The following is a 27,020-nucleotide window of genomic DNA, read 5'->3' as shown; positions in this document are numbered from 1 at the left end:
TGTAAATTTCTTTTTCACAGTAACTGGTGCCTCTATATTCTTTTTGTAATTTGGAGTCTAGAGCTATTCACAGTACTCCATATGATCTAACCAAGGTTCTATAAATCCCATCCTTGTTGAATCGAGCCCCGTTGCTTTGTTTCTTCATGGCCTTGTTAACCAGCACCACTTTGTAATTTGTTTACCTCTACCCCATAACACTCTCCTCCTCTATTTCATTTAAACACATTCTCCAAGGATTATGTAGCCACCTTACTTTTCCTGCCACAATAAATTGTCTAGCATGTAACAGTATTGAAAGTAATTTTCCAATTAAATGCCCATTCTGCAAGGTTATTCTTATCATCTTAGATTTTGTTGCAGTATTCCTCTGCATTAACTATATGCCCCAATTTGATGTAGTCCACAAATTGTATTTTTGATTCCTGAGCCCAAACCGTTTGTAAATGGTAAACCGCAGTTTCAATCCCTGATCCTGGTGGAACACAAATTACTACCTTCAGCCAATGTAAGTAACCACCTTTTAACCTCTACTTTTCTGTTTTGTAACCAGTTTGCTGTCCATTCTGCGACTTGACCCTGACACGTTCTCTCTTAGTACTACATATTAGACTCATGATTTAGCGCATGCCTTTGGAAACCTAAAATTGCCTACTACTTATCTACTCTTTACTGTCCATGTATCATTAAAAACTCTGTGGCCTGTTCCTTCAATCCACAGAATCAATTTCTTGTGACAGTTTTGCTTGAGGTTAAATTAGTATCTTTATTGCAACAGTACTAATTAAATACAGGATTTCTAGTTGCCTTTTTTGCCAATGAATTTAACAAAACCAAAATGTCTAACTTTGGAAAAAGCTACGTCAAGCTGCATTTGTGAAAACAGTCCTAGGAATAAAAACACAAATTTTGTCGATAGTCTGATCTTGTGATCTGTTTATAGTCAAGGAATGTAATAGACTAACTGGGAACTGTTACCTCCCGTATTGAAAAGGCACGTTTGCATCTGATGGACTCAATATTGTTTGAGAAATAAACACACTATTTCCTTAATTTGCTTGTTTTAATTTCAGCACCTATCTTCAAAGAAAACGGTTTCCTAAATACTAATTTTATTCCATGACAGAGCCCTTGTTTAGGATTCAAGTTTCATGGCAATATTTTAACTGCTTCTTCCTTGGGTCTAAGTTTGTGTGGTGGCATGCCTATTGGAGTTAAGACTGTTAGGAAACTCTGGAGGGTATAGACTGTTGACATCTTTGTCAATGGAATCAACACTTCTTTTAGTTTGCCTGACAGTTTTCCAAAAGCTTTCATTCAAATCTAGTGAATCTTCATTTTTAGCACAAAGAATAGCTTTTGAATAATGAGTTGTATCAAATAATTTATCCCGCCATTTAGGTGCATAGAAACTTAGAACATGGAAGCCCATTATGCCTGTGCTGGCCTACAAGTAACCATGCAGCCTAATCTCACTTTCCATCTTTTGGCCCACAGCCTTGTAGATTCTGTTACTTCAAGTGCATATCCAAGTTTTTTTTTATTTTAAATGCTTTGAGGGTTTCTGCTTCTACCACCTTTTTTGGCAAGTTCCAGGTCCCTACTACCCTCTAGGTGAAACAATTTCCCTTCAAATCCTCTATAAACCTGCTACCTCTAAACCTAAGTCTATGCCCCTAGTTATGGACTCAACCAAGAGGAGAAACGTCTGATCTAGTCTATATAGACCCCTCATAATTTTATATACTTCAATTTGGAACATCCATGTAAATCTCCTCTGTATCCTGTTTAGTGCAATCACATCTTTCTTAGTGTGTGACCAGAACTGTGTGCAATACACTCACTGTGACCCAACTGCTGTTTTACATAGTTCCAGCAAGGGAGAGATTGCAAATAATGTCATAAACATAAGGTCGAAGGGTTGTTGATGTTGATGATACTTGTTAAAGGAGGTGCTAATGGTGACATTAAGAGTAGAAAGCAGAATGAGCAAGTGGCAGATGGCCCTAGTGGGGATGGGGTGGGAGGGAGGTAACAGTGTGGGAGAAAAGAATACCCTCTACATTGGAGAGACCAGACGCAGACCTTTGGTCTGTCCGCAAGCATGACCCATACCTTCCTGTCGCTTGCCATTTCAACACACCATCCTGCTCTCATGCCCACATGTCCGTCCTTGGCCTGCTGCATTGTTCCAGTGAAGCTCAATGCAAACTGGAGGAACAGCACCTCATCTTCCTAATAGGCACTTTACAGCCTTCCGGGCTTAACATTGAGTTCAACAATTTCAGATCATGAACTCTCTGCTCCATCCTTGCCCCTTTTTGATCCCCTTTTATCTAATATTTATTTTTAAGTTTTTATATATATCTTTTTCCCACCTATTATTATTTTAAAAATTTATTTCCATTCATTGTTTTATCCCCATCTTTTAGCCTATTTTGACCTAATCTCAATATGTCCTGTCACCTTTTCAGGATCTATGCATAAGCACCCCCAGGTTCCTCTATCCCTGCATGCTTATCATATTGCCACTATTTACCTTCTTTTGCTTTTACCATGACTCACTGTTTTTTCTCCTTTTAAGACAATTTTTTTATCCAAGCTGACACTGACCCTCCTATTCCATAATCCTCAATTTTATTAACCAGCTTTTATGTGGTACTTTGCCAAACACTTCTTAAAAACTGTACAGCAACATACATTGCATTTCCCTCACCAGCCTTCTCTGCACTTCATCAAAATATCCATTTAGATTAGGCAAACAGGATATGCCTTGTATAAAATAACTCCAATCTCTCCAATTGCCTGTTGATCCACCCCCACCCCCTTCCGATTATTGTTTCTAAAACCTTAGCCAACACTGATGTTAAACTGACTGGCCTGTAGTTACTAGGAATATCCTTATACCCTTTCTTGAATAAGGATATCACATTTGCCACTCTCCAAACCCTTTGGCACTTCCTCTACATCTAGGGAAGATTGGAATATTAAGGTAAGCTGTTCTGCTATCTGCAACCCAACCATTGCCTCTGTTCAAAATAAGGTCCTAGAGTTTGCAGTCAGCACTATAAATGGATGGCTGCTCACAAAAGATGTAATGAGCTCTGTGGCTACAATGTCAGTTTCATTCTGGAGCTAGCTCTAGGGCATTTCAGGCAGTGAAGCATCAAGCAGATTCAGTTGTCAATTGGATTGAAACGTTTCTGCTGACAGCAAACCAGAAAGTACAAAGTATTGGTCTGGATTTTGATAGAAATAGTGGGAAATGTTCAGACATCCACTACATTGCAAGTTGGGACCCTGAGGAAGTTCTGTCATGTGCTCCTGTGGATGGGTACAACACTGACCCTGCTGTCAGAGACTTAGACTAGAAGCCGTGAAGTTGCCCTGAAATTTAAACCATTCTACCTAGCAATTTTGATTGCAGGCATAGGACCAGGGTGGGAAGTGACTTTTCAGCAGAAACTGCATTGGGAAGACCTTTTTCTTACATAAATTGTTTTTAAATGTAAACTTGCTGTATCTCTGCTTTCCTCTTTGTACCCACCTGCACCCTCTGCTCCAGTTGTAAGCCATTGTGTCCATTGCCAATCCTTTCTGTAGACATTAATTTTTAAAAAATTATATTTTACATTTTAAATTAATGGACTCAAAGCACTCACGCAATTGGGAGTAGTTATTTCCATTATTATTCCTTTTTGTAAATGTTAATACCAAAAAATCAATAGACTCTAAGCTCACTACGCTTTTAATCCCTTTAAGCAATAAACATCAATGCATTTTATCATTCATTTCTTTTTCAGCACTTTTTAATTAGTCCAGACTTTCCATATTCACTTACATTAATGGGTATAGTCGGTTGGTAGTACAGAACTTGAGTATTGCTGAAAAAAAGAATCATGTTGAAGCTTTTCGTCTTGCACACACCAGGACATTTCGCACAAATACCAATATAAGGGGGAAATAACAATTTGTACTGTATGTGAAGAGAGTACTGATTGGTTGGCATATGAACTTGAAACATTAACTCTATTTCTCCGCATATGCTGCCAGCCTGCTGAGTTTTTCCAGCATTTTCTGTTTTTATTTCAGATTTCCAGCATCCACATTTTAGTTTACTCATTTGCGTGATAAGCAGTGGCAACATGGTGGTATTTACCACTAAAGAGATGCTGCGGTCAAGCCAAAAAGACATTTTGCCTATCTCACAAATGAGTAATGTGGTATATAAATTTCCATGCCAGTGCGATGCTCATTATGTAGGCTGTATGTCCCAAAGACTGGCAGATTGTATCAAACAGCATGCCCCAGCCTCTGTTTGCAATGGGCAAGTTACAGACCATAACCAACCAGCCCGTGCTTGCAAAACTCAAAACACAGTGTCCAACATTAGATGTGATTCTGTGGTTGGGCAACATTTGCTAAATAATCCTCAGTGTGCTTAGAATTATGCTGACAACCAATTCAAGATTGTCAATCGGGCTCGGTGTGGAGCATTTGCGCGTATTGGAAGCTACACAATATTAATACACAGGGCCCTGTTTGCAGACAGAAAGAACATGTACATACATTGCACCTAACTAGTGCTTGGCAGTTAATTGTCAGTCACCATCACTGGTGTATTCTCCATGGCACTGCCTCTACCAATCAAAAGCAATTAAGTCTTTAAAAGATTAGAAGTAATTAAAACGCTTAAACTTCAAAAAAAACCCTTGGTTTACTACACGCTGCTGAATATCAGGGTGTGCCTTGTGCTGCTGACAGAGGGGGCATGGTCTTGCTGCATCTGTGCCGCGCAGTATCCTTTGCTAATGACTGCATCCTGCAGCTGTTAGAAAGTCCTTAAAGCTCCTGCGCAAAACATAGACTTTTTTTTATCATGGTGGGCAGCAAGCGTCACAGCCTCACTGCTGACTGGAAGATCTGGGCCAATGATTATCATTCAATTTTTAATCATTTTACAAAGAGCAGAATAAAGTTTGGGATGCACACGTGAAAGAGTATTCAAGATTATGAAAGGGCTTGATAGGTTAAAGAAAATATCTCCACTTGCAGGGAGACCATAAACATAATGTCACTAATAAATCCAATAGTGAATTCTGTGAACCTCTTTACCTAAACAGTGATGAAAATGTGGAACTCGATACCACAGAGAGGTGCTGGGGTGAATAGCATAAATGCATTCAAGGGGAAGCTAGATAAACATATGACGGAGGAAAGAATACGACACATTGATAGGGTGGAAGCTGAAATACCATGAACTCGGAAAAAAAATCTATGGAACTTTTTATCATGGAATGGAGGGAATGACACTCCATACTTTTCAATATTTCTTTCAGGACAAAGATTGGTTAGTAAGTATGATTTAGTGTGTTGCTAAAAACTGAATTAACAAAGTAACATTTTCAATGGTTTTTTAGGAGAATAATGTTCAAAAGTTGACACATCTATGAAGACTACAATAGTGCGCCCTGTTGAGGCGCAGGCTATCTCTGACAGCAGCATCCGGTTTGTCATGATTTCTTACACAGATGCTTGAAATTGCTGTCAGTTTTTGACAGTAATGACAATTTCATCATCATTATAACCACATTTCTTCACTTAATGCTTGAGATTTTATGTGTAGACCCCACTCTATCTCAAAAGCATGAGTTTTGACTGGATATTTTCAACTTGCAAGATTTGGACAAAGCAATCAACTATGTATGCATACAATTTGCAGAATTCCCAGCGCCCAGTCTGTATGATACTGAGAGGATTTGTTTCTTTGTATTTTTCATGGTAGTGACAAACTTTTAACAAAAGTTGTAAACTCTCATATGGGCAACACTTGTGATTATGTCACCACTGTTAAATTTTTAAAATATTTTGCAGAAGGATAGAAATAGTAAATTTGTTGACAACAAAGGTTAGGCCCAGAATACTGCTTTTGGACATCTACTATAAAAGACATTGAAATCCCTTGTCTTTTCCATGCACATCTAATTGCTACCAGACCACAACACCTGCTCGAATATTCCAAACCCTACCCCCGGTGCAGCCCCCTGCCCCACCATCACTTATGGAACCAAGGACCCTTTTCAGACTTCCATTTACCCCTCTTTCCCAATTGATAGGACCACAGAATGTCGTTTCCTGATGCTAGAATCATTCCCAAATCCTGTAACTTCTCTCCCACCTTAATGCTGTCAGGCTCTTAGTGTTCCCTAAACCTGGCCCCCAGTGCATTCAAGACTAATTACTGTTAGACCTCAGTCCAATAATACTGGGCTATATTTCCACTGGATTCCAGACTATTAGCAATGTTCTCTGGTCCTACAGGCTCCTACCCAATGCCCCTAATAAGCTGCAATGACTGTAGCACAGACCTCTTTTCCAGTGCTATCAGATCATGAAACCTCTCCTCAATACTGCTAGTCTCTTGAGATCCTATCTGAATATTGCCACACTTGGGTTCATTTCTCATTGCTATCAGTTTCTAGTGTTACTGTCCATGTCCTTGTTGCTACCACTCTGCATAATACTGCTACTACAAAGCCATCACCCCTGAGTGTGCCATGGAGATTTGCTGGAATTGGATGAAATGACTCTAGGGGTATGTGTTGGGAACTCTTTCTTTCTAAAATATGTAAAATATATTTACTCAAACTGGGGGAAATAATACTGATGTTTTCCCTGATACCAAATTTTGGATATAGCAAATTCAGGATTGTGAAAATTTACAGTTGGCCAATGTGGAAGAATGAGCAGTTAGGTGGCAGAAGCAGCTCAGTGTAGAAAAACATATATTTATAGAAACATATAATATTTACCACACAGGAGGAGGCTTAATAGGGCGATAATGTGTATTTTTAAATACTTGGATTTTAAATGGAGAGCAGAGGGACCTTGATGTGCAGATATGCAGGCCATTTAAAGAGCCAATGCTCTTTTTATTAGATAAACAAATTCTTTGGCTTTATACCTAGGGTTATTTTGCCTGTCTTCTACCAGTTCTGTTGGAAGTTTCCACTGAAAATATTAATTTGGCATTCTCTTTTATCCTTCTAGATGCGCTATGTAGTTCCATCATCTTGTTTCTAAGTCACTGTATTCTATACTTAAAGTGACACTTATGAAGGGGATGCGGTCTCTGCCCTGCACAATATTTGACCCCACTGCCAATGCATTTAACTTGTGGCGTTACTTTGAGCCATGTAACTAGTACTTCAGTAATGTACAAATAAACACCACAGGGTGTAAGAGGGCCTGAGGGGGCAGCGCACAGAGGGAAATGACAAAGGATTGTCAAAAACAGGTGGAGACTGAAGAAAGATGATGGAAGGAAAAGAGTAGGAAGTACTGAGAGAGAACCTGGAACTGGAAATACTGTGTTATATATGTTACATTGACATTGATTTTTCAATATTTATATTTTTATTTATGCAAACCCAGGTTTGAGTGGCTGCTAAAGACCTTGCCTTCTAATGCTTGCCAGATTGGCTGGAGTTAGTAGAGTTAGAATATTCTTCTCAATGTATAGATTCAAACCCCAGGACTGAGCATGGTGCATCTAAACTGACAGTTCAGTGAACATAAGGAGTCAAGGCAGCTGCTCACATAATGCACTTTAAAAGTAAGAACTGAAATCAGTTGAACCTTAGGACACTTTGACCCCTCCACTCTCTAAAACGTCAGACTGCTTGTCCAACGTCCTTTACTGGGTGAGCAGAATTGCCCTTCGACTAAATACTAGAAAGACTGAAGTCATTTTCTTTGGTCCCCACCGCAAACTATGTTCCCTACCATACCAACTCCATTCCTCTCCCTGGCACCCTTGACTGAACTAGACTGTTTACATCTTGTATCATCTTTGAACCTGAGATGATCTTCTGCCCACATATCCAGTGTCTTCACTGAGACCACTTATTTCCACCTTGACAGTATCTTCCAAACCCACGGCCACTACCATCTAGAAGGACAAGGACAGCTACACACGGGAACGCCACCACCTGGAAGTTTCCCTCCAAGTCACTCAGCATCCTGACTTGGAAATATATCGCCAATCCTTCACAGTTGCTGGGTCAAAATCCTGGAACTTCCTCCCTAACAACACCATGGGTGTACCCACACCACAGGGACTGCAGCGGTTCAAGAAGGCAGCTTACCACCACCACCTCGAGGGCAATTAGGGATGGGCATTAATGCTGGCCTAGCCAGCGAAGCTCACATGCCATAAATGAATAAAAGATATTTAAACAGAGGCCCCATTATTTGTGCTCCAGTTTTGTAAAGGCTCGTTAAAGTATGTAACCATTCCCAATAATAAATTTTAACGTTTCATTAATACCTCAACCATGGTAGTATAGTAGTTATGTTAGAGAATTAATGACCAGAGACCTAGACTAATAATAATGTAGAAAACGAGTTCAAATCCCACTATTTATTAAAATAGCCTGGAAAGGAAAAGGAAGACAAAAGTCCTTAGTGATATGACTAGTTACACACTGACTCAGAAACTGCGTTGAATATGACTCGGCTGATCAAGCTTTTACAAGAATAGCCCAGCCAGGGATGCCCACCTACTTGATAAATTTTATATTTTTTTTAGAAAAGGAAAATAGAATACAAGTCTTGAATTAAATTATTTGCTGGAAAGTGTGGCGGTAGTTTTGCAATTTGCATTAAGGCTAACATTGTTATTTTCAGTGTGTCCAGAAGCCAAGTCTGATCAACGATGAGAAAGATCAAGAGTACAAGCCACATGATATTGTTCAGCGACAATCTGTGCAGTCTTCGGAAATGAGCATACCAGCCCGAAGAGCGAAACGCATGAGATCAGAGGTGGGTACAATTTTGCAAATTATTGATTTGCATAGTAACTGTTAGTGCAAAATTAAGTTTGAACTCACTGGTAGGTCAATCTGTGGATAGGCTGTGCAAATAAAATTAGGATAAGAAAGGGAAACAAGATTTAGGGTATGCCAACTGAGCGTTTCTTCAATGTTATTTGACTAAAATGCTCTTCAAATAATAAATGTTATAGTGTCTGTTAGTTTAGGGTATATTTATAACAAGTGGCATTTAAGTGGGTTCATTATAATATTGTGAACTGAGACACTGCCAACTGTTCAAATGCTTAGATCTGTTAATGCTTAGAATTGAGTCCTTAATTTCAGTGACAAATTTGAGTCAAATAAGTTTTTCTTTATTCATTCAAGGGATATGGGCTCGCTGGCTAGACCAGCATTAATTTCCCATCCCTAATTGCCCTTGAAGGTGATGGTGAGCTGCCTTCTTGAACTGCTGCAGTCCATGTGGTGCCGGTACACCCACAGTGCTATTAAGGAGGGAGTTCCAGCATTTTGACCCAACGACAGTGAAGGAACAGTGATATATTTCCAAGTCAGGGTGGTGGGTGGCTTGGAGGGGAACTTGCAGATGATGGTGTTCTCATGTATCTGCTGCCCTATCCTTCTGAATGGTAGCGGTCGTGGGTTTGGAAGGTGTTGTCTAAAGAGCTTTGATGTGTTTCTGCAGTGCATCTTGTAGATGGTACACTGCTGCCACTGAATGTTGGCGGTGGAGGGAGTGAATGGAACCCCATCCACAAACAATGACAAATGCTTTGTCCTGGATGGTGTCAAGCTTCTTGTGTGGTTGGAGCTGCACTCATACAGGCAAGCCGAGAGTATTCCATCACAATCCTGACTTGTGCCTCCTAGATTGTGGACAGGCTTTGGGGAGTCAGGAGGTGAGTTACTCGCTGCAGGATTCGTAGCCTCTGACCTGCTCTTGTAGCCGCAGTATTTATATGGCTCGTCCTGTTCAGTTTCTGGTTAATGGTAACCCCCAGGATGTTGATAGTGGGGGATTCAGCGATGGTAATGCCATTGAATGTCAAGAGGCGATGATTAGATTCTCTCTTGTTGGAGATGGTCATTGCCCGGCACTTGTGTGGCTACTTGTCAGCCCAAGCCTGGATACTGTCCAGGTCTTGCTGCATTTTGACATGGACTGCTTCAGTATCTGAGGAGTTGCAAATATTGCCAAACGTTGTGCAATCAACAACGAACATCCCCACTTCTTATGATGGAAGGAAGGTCATTGATGAAGCAGCTGGAAATGGTTGGGTCTAGGACTGTTATGATGTGGCGGATGATGTGTGCCAGATGGATCAAATCCACAAGGGAAACCTGATCACGCGGTCACAACTGTTTTGCAATTTGTGTTTTATTTCGAGATGCATGCCCTGAATTCAGAAGTAATTAGACTACCATGACTTCAGAGGTTTTTAGAAAACTAAATTAAACATTTATTAACAAAAGGAAAAGATTTCAAGCACATACATAGGTCTACAGATTACTACAATAATAACTCCCAAAACCCCTAATTAATCTGGCTTCCAGTTACACCCCTGTTAAGGCAACAGTAAAAACAAATAGATTTAAACAGACCCAGCAAAGCAACACAATGCCCTGGACAGTGGAACTCAAGGTGAGTTTTCCCAGCTTTGGTTCCTGCAGACAGGAACCTGATGCACAATGGCTTGAGGCTTTTCACACTTGTGCTAGATCTTAGAATGCCTTCCCCTCTGGCACAAAGCCTCATTTCCTTTATTCATGTTTCTCCCTTTTTAATGCAAATTCCATTGCTCCGATATGTCTTTGGAACTTTACCTTTCTCATAATATAAATCTTTTCATAGTGTTCATATTATCAGTAACCTTTGGAAAAAATAAACACACTGTTTGGCTTAGCTAGGTGAACCAAGGCTGTAATGAGGTCAGGAGCTGAGTTGCTCTGGTGGAACCCAAACTGAGCATCAGCGAGCAGGTTATTGCTAAGCAAGTGCCGTTTGTTAGCACTGTTGATCACCTTCCATCACCTTACTGATGATAGAGAGGAGACTGGTGGGGCGGTAATTGGCTGGGTTGGCTTCATCCTGCTTTATGTACAGGACATACCTGGGCAATTTTCCACGTCGCTGGGTAGATACCAGTGTTGTAGCTGTACTGGAACAATTTGACGATGGACGAGGCAAGTTCTGGAGCACACGTTTTCAGTACTACTGCCGGAATATGGTTAGGGCCCGTAGCCTTTGCCGTGTCCAGTGCCTTAAGCTGTTTTTTGGCATCACATGGATTGAATTGAATTGGCTGAAGACTGGCATCTGTGATGCTGGGGACCCCTGGAGGAGGGCGTGATGGATCATCCCATCAACATTTCTGACTGAAGATTGTAGCAAATGCTTCAGCCTTTTGCACTGATGTGCTGGGCTCCTCCATCATTGAGGATGGGGATATTTGTGGAGCCACCGCATCCAATGAGTTGTTTAATTTTCCACCACCATTCATGGCTGGATGTGGCAGGACTACAGAGCTTAGATCTGATCTGTTGGTTGTGGAATCGCTTAGCTCTGTCTATCAATTGCTGCTTATGCTTTTTGGCACACAAGTAGCCCTGTGTTATAACTTCACCAGGTTAGCACCTCATTTTTAGGTATGCCTGGTGCTGTTCCAGGCATGCCCTCCTGCATTCTTCGTTGAACCAGGGTTGACCCCTGGCTTGGTGATAATGGTAGAGTGGGGGGATATGCCGGACCATGAGATTACAGATTGTGGTTGAGTACAGTTCTTCTGCTGTAGATGGTCCACAGTGCCTCGTGGTTGCCCAGTCTTGAGTTGCAAGATCTGTTTGCAATCTATCTGGTGGCAGTACCACACAGCATGACTGAGGGTATTCTCAATGTGATGAGGGGACTTTGTCTACCCAAGGACTGTGCGGTGGCCAATCCTACCGATACTGAAATGGACAGATGCATCTGCGACAGGCAGGTTGGTGAGGATGTGGTCAAGTATGTTTTTCCCTCTTGTTGGTTCCCTCACCACCTGCCGCAGACCCAGTCTAGTAGCAATGTCCTTTAGGACTCGGCCAGTAATGGTGCTACCGAGCCACTCTTGGTGATGGACATTGAAGCCCCCCACCCAGAGTACATTCTGCGCCCTTGGTGCTTCCTCCAAGCGGTGTTCAACATGGTGTAGTACTGATTCATCAGCTGTGGGTGGGCGGTACATGGTAATGAGCAGGACGTTTCCTTGCCCATGTTTGACCTGATGCCATGAGACTTCTTGGGGTCCGAGGTCAATTTTGAGGACTCCAAGGGCAATTCCTCCTGACTGTATACCACCATGCCACCATCCCTGCTTGGTCTGTCCTGCCGGTGGGACAGGACATATGCAGGGATGGTGATGATGGGATATAATCATATTCACGGAATGTCAGGCTGTTGCTTGACTAGCCTGAGGCAGCTCTCCCAATTTTGGCACAAGCCCCCATATGTTGTATGGAGGGCTGAGTTTGCTACTGTTGTTTCTGGTGCCTAGGTCGATGTCATGAGGTCGGTCCGGTTTCGTTCCTTTCAGACTTTTTAGTGGTGTGATACAACTGAGTGGCTTGCTAGGCCATTTTGGAGGGCATTTGAGAGTCAACCACATTGCTGTGGGTCTGGAGTCACATGTCGGCCAGACCAGGTAGATTTCCTTCCCTAAAGGACATTGGTGAACCAGATGGGTTTTTCATGGTCATCATTTTAATTGAATTTTTATTGATTCAGATAGTTATTGAATTCAAATTTCACCATCTGCCATGGGATTTGAACCTCGGTTTTTGGATTACTAGTCCAGCCACAATACCACTACGCCACTGCCTCTGCAAGTCAAGAAACTTGCATTCATATAGCGCAAGGATGTCCTGCCTTTTTGCATGCAGGGCCAATTTTCTTCCTCACTCAGAGTTGGTGAACAAGTTTTGGAAAGATAAGGCATTAGAAATTTATCTCACTAATATCAAAACAACAAAAAATGTGCCTTTTAATGAACAAGCTTCAAAAGAGAAGTCTAGTTTTTAGCTTGCTTTTTTGACACTATATTGAACACTGATTTAGTGAGATATCTGGCATTGTAGCTGCAGCACCAAGTGAAATGACCTGACACTGCTAAAACAATTGTCCATTATATGTTTGAATCGTCTCTCATTTACCTATGTATGCACAACTCAGCATGGTGACTTTCTGGGGACAGATCAGATAACTCCTCCCTAAAGCACATACTGAGACTCTGGAATTTACTGCCTAATCCTCTGCTTTCAAGACAGCATATCTAGGTGTTAATCAGGAAAAAATAAATAATTGGTCACAGGAACCTAAACAGTGATAAATTTCATAATATAAATGTGGTGAAACAGTTCTTTGTTAAGAAAACAATGACTTCTCCTCCATCCTTTCCACAGCATTAGTTGTTATTTTTGCACCATACATTCAGGCCTTCAAAGGTGTGCAAAAACAGACTGTAGTATTCTGTCAAGTTGAAATCAGTCAGAGGAAATTTAGACACTGAGTACAAGAAAAGGACAAGCACCCAGTTATCATCTAAATGCTTTTTTCAAACCAGCATCAGTAAAACTTTACCTAGACTCATATCATGCTGTCATATTTTGTGCAATAGAGCATGCACTCATTTTATTCAAATAATGTATTACTCCATGCCATGCATATATTCCATAGGTAATACAAAAAAATACTTCCTTGAAGGCTCAAGGCTAAAGGCACTGCAACATCTGAACTCGTTGCTGCTTACTCCTTCTGCTCTTGATCACTGTTCATTGACCCTTACTGGAAAGTGCATGGTATAGGATAGGATTGGACTTGGCTGCAAGATTCTCAATTGCTGTATACTATGCCACCATTCATTACCTTTACAAAAAAAATCATAGAGGATGCTATCAACTTCCTGACTGTTCCCACCCCCAACCAGGCAGGCCTTTTCTCTTCAACCAGGCTCTTTTTCTCCCCGCAGCCCTGGCCCACCCTGGCAGGCAACCTCTTCACCCCCACCTCCACAGGGAGCATAACAGGGAAGAAACAGCCAGTGATTGGAGGAGCAACTCGTTGCGGAATCAATCCCCTTCACTTGTGTGTATTTGAACAGTGGTTTGCAGGCTGGATTGAACCTCTTGTCTGGCAGCTGGACTCTGGCACGCAGGCTGCATTTTGGACAACCCTGATACAGCATCTTTCACGACCTCAGGATAACCCAAAGCACTTTTCAACCAATGAAGTGGTGTGGTAGCTAATATAAATACAGCAAGGCCCCACAAACAACAATGAGATAAATGACTAGATAATTGAGGTATGAACACTGCCCTGAAACCAGGAGAATTTGCCTGCTCTTCTTCAAATAGTGCCATAGATTTTTTGTTCTCTGGTTTGAAATCTCTGAGAAAGATGGAATGACATTTCCTCAGTACTGCGCTAGAGTGGGTGCCTACATTTTATTCAGTTCTCCAAAGTGGTGCTTAACCCTGCAATCTTCTGAATTAGAGATAAGAATGCTATCACTGAGCCACAGCTAACATCGAACTGGTAAGTTCCTGCATAGTCTGGCTGTTCTATACCTGACGGGTATATATTTTAAGTTAAGCCCTCACCTTGAATGGGCAACTTAGTATAAGAAATGCAAAAACACATGAAGGTTGTCATTTGACCTAATGCCCACATCGATGACTAGAATTTAAGATATTTATTCTAATCCTATTTCTTCTATATCTAATTCTTCTGTATCTTTATACATTTTTCAAATTTTAGCCAGTTTTAAAATGCTTTTGTTTGCCTCAGTAACTGCTTGGGAACATGGCCATATGGAAATGACCAGCAAAAAAAGCTGGTCCTTCAAACCTGCCATACACCTGATGGCTGGAATATTATGACTGGACACTTTCTACCCCTGTATCTGTTATCCCATGGGAGAGAATGAAGAAAAAAATGTGGGGGGTATCTCTGGAAAATGCTTCCCTGGCCCCCTCAGGCAATCAAAAACAGAACAGCAGATCACATTCATGATGTGTATGTTATCATGACAAACTCTGCCCCAGCCAGAGTTGGCTTAGTTCCCTCTTGAAGGCATGCATGCATGAAGCTACAATACATTCTAGAAGCTCGCTATCCTGATAAAAGAACTACCCACTTTTGAGTAGCTTAAATTGTTACGGCCGGGATGGGAGGAGTGCGCAGTTGATCTCGCCCCACTACTTCACAGGTTGCAACATTAGTTTAAATATTCAATTCACTAATCAAAATGACCAATTATTTACCTCCACTACAGTTACCCAGAATAAAAAAAGCTTTAACCAGGCTTCTTTCAATAAACAACAAGCTTACTAGTTGATTATAAAACCAGTCTTGGTCAAGCCTATCAACATATAGTATAGAATATGAAATTATACTAATTACTCTTCTGAGATACCCTAAGTCTCTCTCTCACGCACGCACATGCACACACAAAATAGAAATGGAGGAATTCGGCCAAAGGTTAAAAGTTGATGGTTTAAAGGCAAAGGATAGAGGATGGAGTTCTTGAGATGGTGTCCAAGCTATACGGTTGGATCAGCACTGATCCGCGAAACAATCAATGACTCTGGCACTGCTTTCCAGGTGGGCTCGAGGAACATGTTCAGGGACTTTATCTCAGCATGTAGCAATTTAGGAACAGTTTATATTCACTTCCACCTGTGGATGCCTCTGGACTGCCAAAAAGGCTGCTGTCTTCCGTCTCAAGCAGTTGGTCCTTCTCAAAGCAAAACCAAAACCCATTTTTTAAAGCACAGCTCCAGACATGGTTTTTTTCCCCAGAGCCATGAAACTTATGTGACCCCTTTGTACACAGTTCACGCAGAGGTTTACAGTTTTTTTTACAACTGCTTAATTAACTTTTATTGTAAAAGGATGCTTTTTCCAGAAATAGCAATCAGAGTCCTGCATTGATCCTTTAAGGGACAATGCCTTTTAAAACACACATTCTTCCAGAATGTCCGTAGTCCTTGAAGATGAACCATTTTCTGTGATTAAAGTGCTCATGACAAAACACACGACCCTGGTCCTCTTCAGTCTTTCAAACTGAAATAATCTAGCAATAGGTAATGCAGTCCAGATGGATTATTGTATATACCTCCAACAGATTGTCTGTAAATCTGCTGCTCCAGAGAAAACAGATATAGGTTCTTATGCTTATGGAGTAATAAGGTTCTCTTGAGCTAGTAATCATTCTTGTAGAGAAGCAAAACACCGAGTGCTGGAAATCTGAAATAAAAACAGAAAAAACTGGAAATAGCAGATCTGGCAGCACCTGTGGAGAGAGAAACAATTACCATTTCAAGTTGATGACCTTTCATCAGAGCCATCATTCTTATAGTTTTCCTTGAACCTTTTCCAATATTGCCAACCATGAGGGACCAAAACTGGGTGTAAAAAGTAAGTTTATGTTCCAAAAACCCTTTAGAAAAAAAATTATTCTAACTTAACCCTTCATTCTTTCAGTGGATTGTTGGACTAATGTTTTTTGAATGATTTGTCGACTAGTGAAAAATTCAAGTACCTTGGCTCAATTAAACACCCACATCTGGGAATGAAATCCAGGTTAGATTAGCTATGGTATGACTAGTGACTTGAGTGGCATCTGGAAGTCCAGAGGAATCAGCATGCACCTAAAGAAATGTCCAGTCCAGTCACTGGTGTGGAGTGTTGTACTGTATGGATGTGAGAGTTGGACTCTGGAGAAAGAGGATGAGAGGAGGATAACAGCTTTTGAAATGTCGATATAGTAGAGGATGCTCAGAATCAGCTGGATGGACAGAAAGACAAATGAGCGGGTTGGGTCAAGAGAAGTTGTTCAGGAATCAACAGGGTGGCTTAAGTACAGTTAGAGAGATAGACGGCCAAGTGCAGACATTGGAAACGGAGATCTGACAGTCTTGCCCTGGCAACAATTGAAGGAGAAATTGGAAGTAAAAACAGAAGGATAAGAAGAAAAATCAACTGGTTGGTGGAGAACATTGAGACACGGACTGAGGTAGACTTGAACAAAACCAGTCAAGAAGCAAGACTATAATGCTATGGTGGCCGTGAACAAACACAAGCTAATCATTTTTCACTTTCTTCATTTGTTCAAGGGATGTTAGTCTCTGGCAAAGTCGACATTTGTTGCTCATCACCGATTGCCCTTGGGAAAGTGGTGGTGATGATGAGCTGCCTTCTTGAACTACTGCAGTCATGTGATGTAGGTACACCTAAGGTGCTGTAGGGTGTTCCAGGTTTTCAACTGAGTGGTGGTGAAGGAGTGGCAATTCTAGTTCCAAGTCGAGATGGTATGTGGCTGGAAGGCAACTTAGGGGCGATGGTGTTCCCATGTGTCTGCTGCCCTTATCCTTTTGGGCAGTAGAGGCTGTGGATTGGGGGATGGTGTGGTGATCAATCGAGCTGCTTTGTCCTGGATGGTGTCAAACTTCTTGAGTGTTGTTGGAGCTGCACTTATCAAGGCAAGTAGAGAGTATTGCATCAGACTCCTGACTTGTGCCTTGTAGATGGTGGATAAACTTTGGGGAGTCAGGAGGTGAGTTAATTGTTTCAGAATTTCTAGCCTCTGACCTGCCCTTGTAGCCACAGTATTTATGTGGCTGGCCCACCTAAGCTTTTCTGTTCAGTGGTAATCCCAGGATGATGGGGGTGTCAGTGATGGTAATGCCATTAATGTCAAGGGGAGATGGTTAGCATCTCCAACAAGAGATAATCTCGTTGCCTAGCACTTGTGTAACGTGAATGTTTCTTGGCACTTATTAGTTCAGGTCTTGCTGTATGTGGGCATCAACTACTTCTGTATCTGAGAGTCTCGACTGGTACTGAACACTGTGTAATGATCAGCGAGCACCCCACCTCTGACCTTGTGATGGAGAGAAGGTGAAGGAGCTGAGGATGGTTGGACCTAGGACACTACCCTGAGGAACTCCTGCAGTGATGTCCTGGGGCAGATTATTGGTCTCCAACAGCCACAACCATCTTCCTTTGTGCTAGGTATGACTCCAAGCGGTGGAGAGCTTTCCCCCTGATTCCCATTGACTTCAGCTTTGCTCGGGCTCCTTGATGTCACATCATGCCTTGATGTCAAGGGCAGGCACTCTCCCCTCACTTCTTGAGAGTTCAACTTTTTTTTACAGTGTTTGGATCAGGGCTGTACGTTAATGAGGCCTGGAGCTGAGTTCTGCTGGTAAAACTGAACATCAGTGAGTAGGTTATTGCTGAGTAAGTGTGTTTGACAGCACTGTCAATGACACCATCCATCACTTTGATGATCAAGAGTTTACTGGTGGAGTGGTAATTGGCCAGATTAGATTTGTCCTTTTTGTGGACAGGACATACCTGGACAATTTTCTGCTTTGTCAGGTAGATGCCAGTGTTGCAGCTGTACTGGAAGGGGTGCGACTAGTATAAGTCTTCAGCACTGCAGCTGGAATGGTGTTAGGACCCATAGCCCTCGCTGAATCCATTTGCTCCTCAACCCTATTATAGTTTTGAAAGCTTCCATCATGCCGACTTATTTCTCTGTTTCAATATGAAAAAAACAGTTATTCAAACCTTCTTACCCCTTTTTCACATATCATTCTAATTGGGTGCCTAGACCTGTATGTATTACTCTAAACTGTAAATGAGATGTTGGATGTCAGATTCCAAAAGCGTACCACTTTTTGTACAGGCTGAGTCCAATATTGTGCCTGAATTTTTCTGACCCATCTCCAACTGTACCATACCAAATGTCTTCCGAAAATCTATTGCTCTCCCTCAAACTAAATGCTAGCTTTATCAACAAAAAAGAAAATTGCGCTAAGTAACATCTGCCTGTCACAATCCAAAGCATATACCAGGAGAATGCTACATAGACATTTTAGGGAAGTGGTCAGGTAGGTGGCAGATGCAATTCAATATGAAAACACTGCAAGGAAGCATTCTAAATTGGTATGGCTAACGGAGGAAGTACAATTTTTGTGTAGGTAGGAAAGACCATTAAAACAAGTAGTTTCTTTTTTACATGGAACATTTAATATATTAAAATATTGATGTTTAGAGTAGTACATGCAGATCTAGCCACCCAGTTATGATTAGAATAATACCAGAACAAGGATTATAATTGTTAAACAGATTTGAAAAACTGAGATTTTTTATCATCGGAACAGAGAAAACCAAGTAGGAAATGTTAGCTTTCAATACTATATTAGGATACAGCAAAGTATCCTGACAACATCAGGGTAACTCCAGTAATCTGACACCATGCAGCAAAAAGTAGCCCACTTGATCTGCACCCCATCCACTTTCTTAAATATTCACTCCATCCTCCACTGGTAGACTTTGGCAGCAGTACAAGGTACAAGTCAAGAGTGTGATGGAATACTCTCCAATTGCCTGGGTGAGTATGGCTTCAACAGCACTTAAGCTTGACACAATCCAGGACAAAACAGCCTGCTTGATCGACACTCCTTAAACATTCACTTTCTCTAGCACAGATGCATAGTGGCAGCGGAGTATATCATCTACTAGATGCATTGCAGTGCTGCAACTCGCCAAGGCTGCTTCAACAGCAACTTCCAACCTGTGAGCTCTACCATCTAAAAGGACAAGGGCAACAGACACATGGAACCACCACCTCCTACAAGTTCCCCCCTAAGCTGCATACCATCTTGACTTGGAACTATTTCACTATTCCTTCATTGTCACTGGGTGAAAAACCTGGAACTCCCTTGCTAACAGTTCTGTGGGTCTACCTACACCACATGGACTGCAGCAGTTCAAGAAGGAGGCTCACCACCACCACCTTAAGGGCAAATGAGGATGAGCACCAAACGCTGGCTTAGCCAGTGACGCCCACATCTGGTGAAAGAATAAATTTAAAAACATTCACATCAGATGTTTACCAGTTTTAAATTAGGTTTTCTCTCAGTTCTCTATAGTTGAACTTTAATTACTAAAATCACAAGTTATATTCCAAAACAAATAATTAACTAAGTATTCCTGACAATATTTATTAACAACTTAGTTGATGGGGTAGAAAGCCACATATCCTAACTTGCTGACAACAGAAAAGAAAGGTGACACTCTAAGCACTGTAGATGCTAGTATAAGACTGAAGTATTTTACAAAGAGGTATTAATAGATTAAGCGAATGGGCAAAACTGTGCAAATGGAGTTCACTGTAGGCAAATGTGAGATTATCTTGAGTTTAGACCGAAAATGATTGAACACATACTTTCCAAATGGCAAAAAGCTGGAGGTCCAAAAAGACTTGGGGTCCAGGTGCATAGCTCACTAAACTGTCATGAACGGGTTAAAGGAATCATTAAAAAGACCAATGGAATGCTAGTCGTTATACCTAGAGAACTAGAAAAAGGGGTAGAAGTTCTGCTTTGGCTATACAAAACATGTTTAGACCACACCTCTAGTCCTGTGAGCAGTACTGGGCACCATACTTTGGGAAGGATGTATTGGCCTTGGAGGGAGTGCAGTGTAAGTTTACCAGAATGATATCTGGACTTCCAGGGCTAAATTACGAGGAAAAATTACACAGACTACGGTTGTATTCCCTGGAATTTAGAAGGTTGGTTAGCTGATTTAATTGAAGTTCTCAAGATAGTAAGGTGGACTGATAGGGCAGACAGAAAACCTATTTCTTCTTGTGAAGAATTTGTAACTAGGAGATGTATTCTAAAAATTAAGAGCCAGGCATTTCAGGGGTGAAATTTAGGGGAACCTTCCACATGCAAAGGGTGGTAGAAATTTGGAACTCTTCCACAGATGGTAATCAATGCTTAGACCAATTGTCAATTTTAAATCTGTGATTCATAGATAAGATGCTGAGGGAAATGGGAAAAGGTGGGTTTATGGAGTTGGGTCACAAATCAGCCATGATCTCATTAAATGGCAGAACCAGTTTGAGATGCTGAATTGTCTATTTCTATGTCCTATTTTTGGCAGCTTTTCTCGAGTTTACTCCTCTAAACTTTTTGAATGTTTTCTAATAGTGGCATTTCTACATCCTTCCCACCTTTCTCTGCAAAATACAAATAACTTCTGTCAGACTTGAGGACTGTCTCCACTCACATTTTTGTCTTTACTACTTCAGCAATCCTTTTACTTCTGTGCTTATAAAATCCCTTGCTTGTGTAGGCTCCCAGTCATTTGTACTCACTTTCAGCATTTGTAACCTTTCTTTTTGCTTGCCTCTCTGTGTTTTATTTTAATAATATAAAGGGCATAAGAAATAGGAGCAAGGAGTAGGCTTTAAGGGGGACTTCATTCAATGCAATCGTAGTTGATATTCTACCTCAATTCCACCTTCAGAGATATCTCCATATTCCTTAATATCCATAAATCTATTGATCTCAGTCTTGAATATTTTCATTGACTGAACATTCACAGCCCCCAGTGTAGAGAATTCCAAGAACCACAGTCTCTTGAGTGAAGAGAAATCCCATCTCCCTCCTAGACACCACAGCCAAGAGACATCCTGAGAGTATCTAATCTGTCGCCCATTAAGAATAAGACCATAAGAAACAGGAGCAGGAGTGAGCCATTTGACCCCGCGAACCTGCTTCGCCATTCAGTAAGATCATGGACTTCCACTACCCTGACTTCCCACTCCCCATAACCCTTGACTCCTTTGCCAATTAAAAATCTAAATCAGCCTTGAAGATATTCAAAGAGCCAGCCGCCAGTGCTGGTTTGGGAAGAAAATTCCAAAGTCTAAAGACCTTGTGAGAGAAAAAAAAATCCTCACCTCCGTCTTAAATGAGAGGCCAGTTATTTTTAAACCGTGCCCCCCTAGTTCTAGTCTCTCCCACAAGGAGAAACACTTGTATGTTTCAATAAGATCACGTCTTGGTTCTTCTAAACTCCAATAACTATAACCTAAACTGCTCAACCTTTACTCCAAAGACAACCCCTTCGTACCAGGAATCAGCCAAGTGAACCGTCTCTGAAATGTTTCCACTGCAGTTTTATCCCTCCTTGAGTAAGGAGACCAAAATTGCGCACACTGCTCCAGGTGTGGTCTCGCTAAGGCCTTGTACAGCTGCAGCAAGACTTCCCTACTTTTATACTCCATTCTCCTTGCAATAAAGGCCAAAATTCCATTTTCCTTCCTAATTATTTGCTGTCCCTGCATGCTACCAAGAAACCCGAATCCCCCTGTATCACAGATTTCTGCAGTCTCTCCATTTAGGTAATTTTCTGCTTTTCAGTTCTTCCTGTCCTTGTGGACAAGCTCATATTTTCCCACATTATACTCCATCTGTTATATTTTTACCTATTCCTGTGGCGCTTCACTAGCAATAGTTTGCCAACCTGAAAATGATCTTATTGTCTGGACATTCTGCTTACTGTTTGCTAACATAAGAACTAGGAGCAGGAGTAGGCAATTCTGTCCCTCGAGCCTGCCCCACCATTCATTACGATCATGGCTGATCTCATTTCAGCCTCAACTCCAATTTCCCGCCCTCTCCCCATAACCTTTCAACCCGTTACTAATTAAAAATCTGTCTATCTCCTCCTTAAATTTACTCAGCGTCCCGGCATCCTCTGCACTCTGAGGTAGTGAATACCACAGATTCACGACCCTTTGAGAAAAGTAATTCCTCCTCCTCTCTGATTTAAATCTACCACCCCTTAGCCTAAAACTATGGCACCTCGTTCTAGAATGCCCCACAAGGGGAAACGTCCGCTTTAACGTCTTATATACCTCAAATAGATCTCCTCTCATCCTTCTAAATTCTAGTGAGTATAGGCCTAAAGTGCTCAATCTCTCCTCATAAGACAAGCCCCACATCTCTGGAATCAATCTAGTGAGCCTCCTCTGAACCACCTCCAATGCAACTACATCCTTCCTCAAGTAAGGGGACCAAAACTGTGCACAGTACTCCAGGTGCAATCTCACCAATGCCTTGAACAGTTGCAACAACACTTCCCTATTTTTATATTCTATTCCTTTAGCAATAAATGCCAAAATTCCATTTGCCTTCCTTATTACCTGCTGTACTTGCATACTAGCTTTCAGCGATTCATGCACGAGGACTCCCAGATCCCTCTGCACTGAAGAATTCCAAAGTTTCTCTCCATTTAAATAATAAGTCGCCTTTTTATTCTTCCGACCAAAATGGATAACCTCACACTTATCCACGTTAAACTCCATCTGCCAAATTTTGGCCCATTCACCTAACCTGTCCATATCCATTTGTAAATTTCTTATTTCTTCATTGCAACTTACTTTCCCACCTATTTTGGTGTCATCTGCAAATTTAGCGATAGCACCTTCTATCCCTGAATTCAAGTCATTTAATATAGATTGTAAATAGTTGGAGCCTAAAGATCGAATCCCCACTAGTTACAGCTTGCCATCCAGAAAAAGACCCATTTATCCCGACACTCTGCTTTCTGTTGGTTAGCCAATCCTCTATCCAAGCTAATATATTACCCCTAACTCCGTGTGATCTTATCTTGTGTATTAATCTTTTGTGCGGCACCTTATCAAAGGCCTTCTGGAAATCCAGATATACTACATCTACAGGATCCCCATTATCCACTTTGCTTGTCACATCTTCAAAGAACTCTAGCAAATAAGTCAAACACGATTTACTCTTCGTAAAACCATGCTGACTCTGATGGATTGCATTTTGACTTTCCAAATGCCCCATTACTACGACCTTACTAATGGATTCCAACATTTTCCCAATGACAGACGTTAAACTAACTGGTCTATAGTTTCCTACTTTATGCCTCCCCCAGCTTTTTGAATAATCCACCGGAACCTTTCCAGAATCCAGGGAATTTTGGAATATTATAGCCAATGTATCCACTATCTCTGCTGCCACTTCCTTTAAGACCCTGAGATGTAGGCCATCAGGTGCTAGGGACTTGTCACCCTTTAATCCCAATAGTTTGCTCAGTACTTTTTCTCTAACAATGGTGATTGTTCTAAGTTCCTCCTCTATATCCTCTGCACTACCTGTTACTATTGGGGTGGTACTAGTGTCCTCCACTGTGAAAACTGAGGCAAAATGTTGATTAAGTGTCTCTGCCATTTCTGCGTTCCCCACTATTAACTCCCCAGTCTCGTCCTCCAAGGGATCAACATTCACTTTAGCTATTCTTTTTCCTTTTATATACTTGTAGAAGCTTTTGCTATCAGTTTTTACATTTTGCGCTAGTTTTCTTTCATAATTTACCTTCGCTCTTTTTATTATTTTTTTTAGTACCCCTTTGTTGATCTTCAAAAGTTTCCCAATCTTCCAGCTTGCCACTGACCTTTGCAATTTGGTATGCCTTAGTTTTTGCCTGTAAGTTATCTTTAACTTCCTTGCTTAGCCATGGATGCTTTTTCCCCCTCTTACTATCTTTCTTCCTCGTTGGGATATATTTTACTTGGGCGGAATTGAATATCTCCTTAAATATCTGCCACTGTTCATCACTGTCCTACCTTGTAGTCTTCCTGCCCAGTCCACTAGGGCCAAATCTGCCCTCCTACCTATGTAGTTACCTTTGTTTAACTCCAGAACATTAGTGTGGGACTCAAGTTTCTCGCTCTTAAACTGAACTTGAAATTCTAGCATGCTATGATCACTCTTCCCTAGAGGATCCTTTACTATGAGATCATTAATTAACCCCATCTCATTACACAAAACTAAATCCAGAATAGCCTGCTCCCTGGTTGGTTCCACAACATATTGTTCCAAGAAACAATCTCTAATACACTCTATGAACTCTCCCTCAAGGCAACCCTTGCCAATTTGATTAGCCCAGTCTATATGCATATTAAAATCACCATGATTATTGCCGTGCCTTTCTTACATGCTCCCAGTATTTCCTGGTTTATACTGTGCCCTACTGCTAAACTACTGTTTGGAGATCTATGGATTACTCCCACCAGGTACTTATTTCCCTTGCTATTTCTTATTTCTACCCAGACTGACTCTACGTCTTGCTCTCCAGTGTCTATATCATCCCTCACTATAGCACTGATCTCTTCCTTTACTAACAAAGCTACACCACCTCCTTTTCCTTCCTGCTTATCCTTCTGAAACACTGAGTACCCTTGGATATTCAACTCCCAAACCTGTTCTCCCTGTAACCACGTCTCAGTAATCGCCATCAAATCATGCCTATTTGTCTCTATTTGTGCTGTTAACTCCCTAGTTTTATTCCAAATGCTACGTGCATTCAGATACAAAGCCTTTAAGTTTGCCCTATTGTCAATTTTCCCTGCTCTTATATGATTCTTTGGTGCAATATGGCGTTCACACACTCTGTCCCTCCCTTTCACTTTTTGATAGCAATCAGCCTCGTCACTAACCTGCACTCTTACCCTCTCCTTAAACTTTGATTTTTTATATTTCCATGAACTCTCTGCACCCCCCCCCCAACTATTTAGTTTAAAGCCCTATCTACGACCCTAGTTATGCGATTCGCCAGGATACTGGTCCCAGCATGATTCAAGTGGAGCCCGTCCGAACGGAATAGCTCCTTCTTTCTCCAGTGCTGGTGCCAATGTCCCATGAATTCGAACCCACTTCTCCCACACCAAACCTTGAGCCATGCATTTAATCTTATTGACCCTGTGCCAATTAGCTCGTGTCTCAGGTAGTAATCTGGAGATTATTACCTTTTTGGTTCTGCTTTTTAATTTAACTAATCCTTTATCCATGCTAATATATTACCTCCACCACAATGAGCTTTTTCCTTATGTTGTAACTTTTTGTGACACCTTATCAAATGCTTTCTGGAAATCGAAATGCACCATACCTACTGGTTCCCCATTAAACACCCTGGGACTTTTTCTCTAATGTTGGTTATTGTTTTAAGTTTGTTTGGAAATAGAGATAGTTTAAGTTATATTTGTATTTGTGGGTGTTTGGAATGAGTTTTAGTTTTAATGTTTAAATTTGATTTGTATTTCTGTACCTGTGTATTAAGATAAGATCAGATTGAGTTTTAGTTTTACTTTAGAAGGTGTCTGCATTTCTAATGAGAGCTTTACGACTTGCAGCAAGGTTAAACAAACGAGTAGAGAAACTTGGCTGTTGCCTAGCAACAGGGGTCCAGAGAGGCAGGCCCCTCTCACAGAATTAGGAGCAGGAGTAGGCCACTTGGCCCCTCAGACCTGTTCCGCCATTCAATAAGATCATGGCTGATCTGATTGTAACCTCAACCTGTCCCCAATAACCTTTCACCCCCTTGTTAATCAAGAATCTATTTAGCCCTGCCTTAAAAAATATCCAAAGACTGCTTCCACTGCCTTTTGAGGAAGCGTGTTCCAAAGACTCAGGAACTTCAGAGAAAAAATTTCTCCTCATCTCTGTCTTAAAGGAGCGACCCCTTATTTTGTCAGCCCGCAGCCCCAACAATTTGCTCAATACCGCTTCCTTGTGAATGTAATTTTCCCGAGTTCCTCCCTCCTTTCCATTTCCTGATTTACAGCTATTTCTGGGATGTTAACTTGTGTCCTCTAAAGTTAAGACCGAAGCAATATATCTGTTTAATTCACCCACCATCTCCCCACTTCCCATCATCTCTTTTGCCAGTTCATTTTAGCTAGCTCCACTTTCTATAGGACCAACGCTCACTTTTTTAAACTCTTACTTAAATAACTATAAAAACTCTTTGTATCCATCTTGATATTAATAGCTAGCTTTCTCTTATACTCTAATTTTTGTCTCCTTGTTAATCTTTTTGTCGCTCTTTGCTGTTCTTTATATTCTTTCCAATTTTCTGACCTGCCATCCATCTTTGTGCAATTATATGCTTTTTCTTTAAATTTGATATAGTCTTTAACTTTTTTAGTTGACCACAGTTGGTGGGCCATTCCCTTGGAATTTTTCTTTCTCATTGGAATGTATCTATTCTGTGTATTCTGAAATATCGTTTTAAATGTCCAGCACTGAATCTCTATTGACCTATCCCTTAACCTCATTTGCTGGTTCACTTTAGCTAGCTCCACTCTCATGCCCTAATAATTGCCCTTATTTAAGTTTAAAATACTAGTCTTGGGACGCACTCATGTCTTCCTCAAACTGAATGTAAAATTCAAACATGTTATGATCGCTGCTACCTAGGGGTGCCTTCACTGAGATTATCAATTAATCCTATCACATTGCACAATACCAGTTGTAGTATAG

The 27,020-nt window shown here is 41.2% G+C and overlaps 1 protein-coding gene across 2 annotated transcripts in view; it reads left to right on the top strand.

Moving 5' to 3' along the window:
• Window positions 1–27,020, top strand: part of kdm5ba (lysine demethylase 5Ba) — a 254,050-nt gene that overhangs the window by 19,829 nt on the left and 207,201 nt on the right. For both annotated transcript variants that reach the window (XM_078546909.1, XM_078546911.1), the window contains one exon: window positions 8,689–8,823. In XM_078546909.1, coding sequence (XP_078403035.1) covers window positions 8,689–8,823 — 135 coding nt within the window. The remainder of the gene's footprint in view (window positions 1–8,688; window positions 8,824–27,020) is intronic.

Source organism: Cetorhinus maximus, chromosome 8 (assembly GCF_964194155.1).
Source record: "Cetorhinus maximus chromosome 8, sCetMax3.hap1.1, whole genome shotgun sequence".
NCBI classification, from domain to species: domain Eukaryota; kingdom Metazoa; phylum Chordata; class Chondrichthyes; order Lamniformes; family Cetorhinidae; genus Cetorhinus; species Cetorhinus maximus.
The sequence above is the reverse complement of the archived record's forward strand: the minus strand, read 5'-3'. Positions and strand labels throughout refer to the sequence as shown.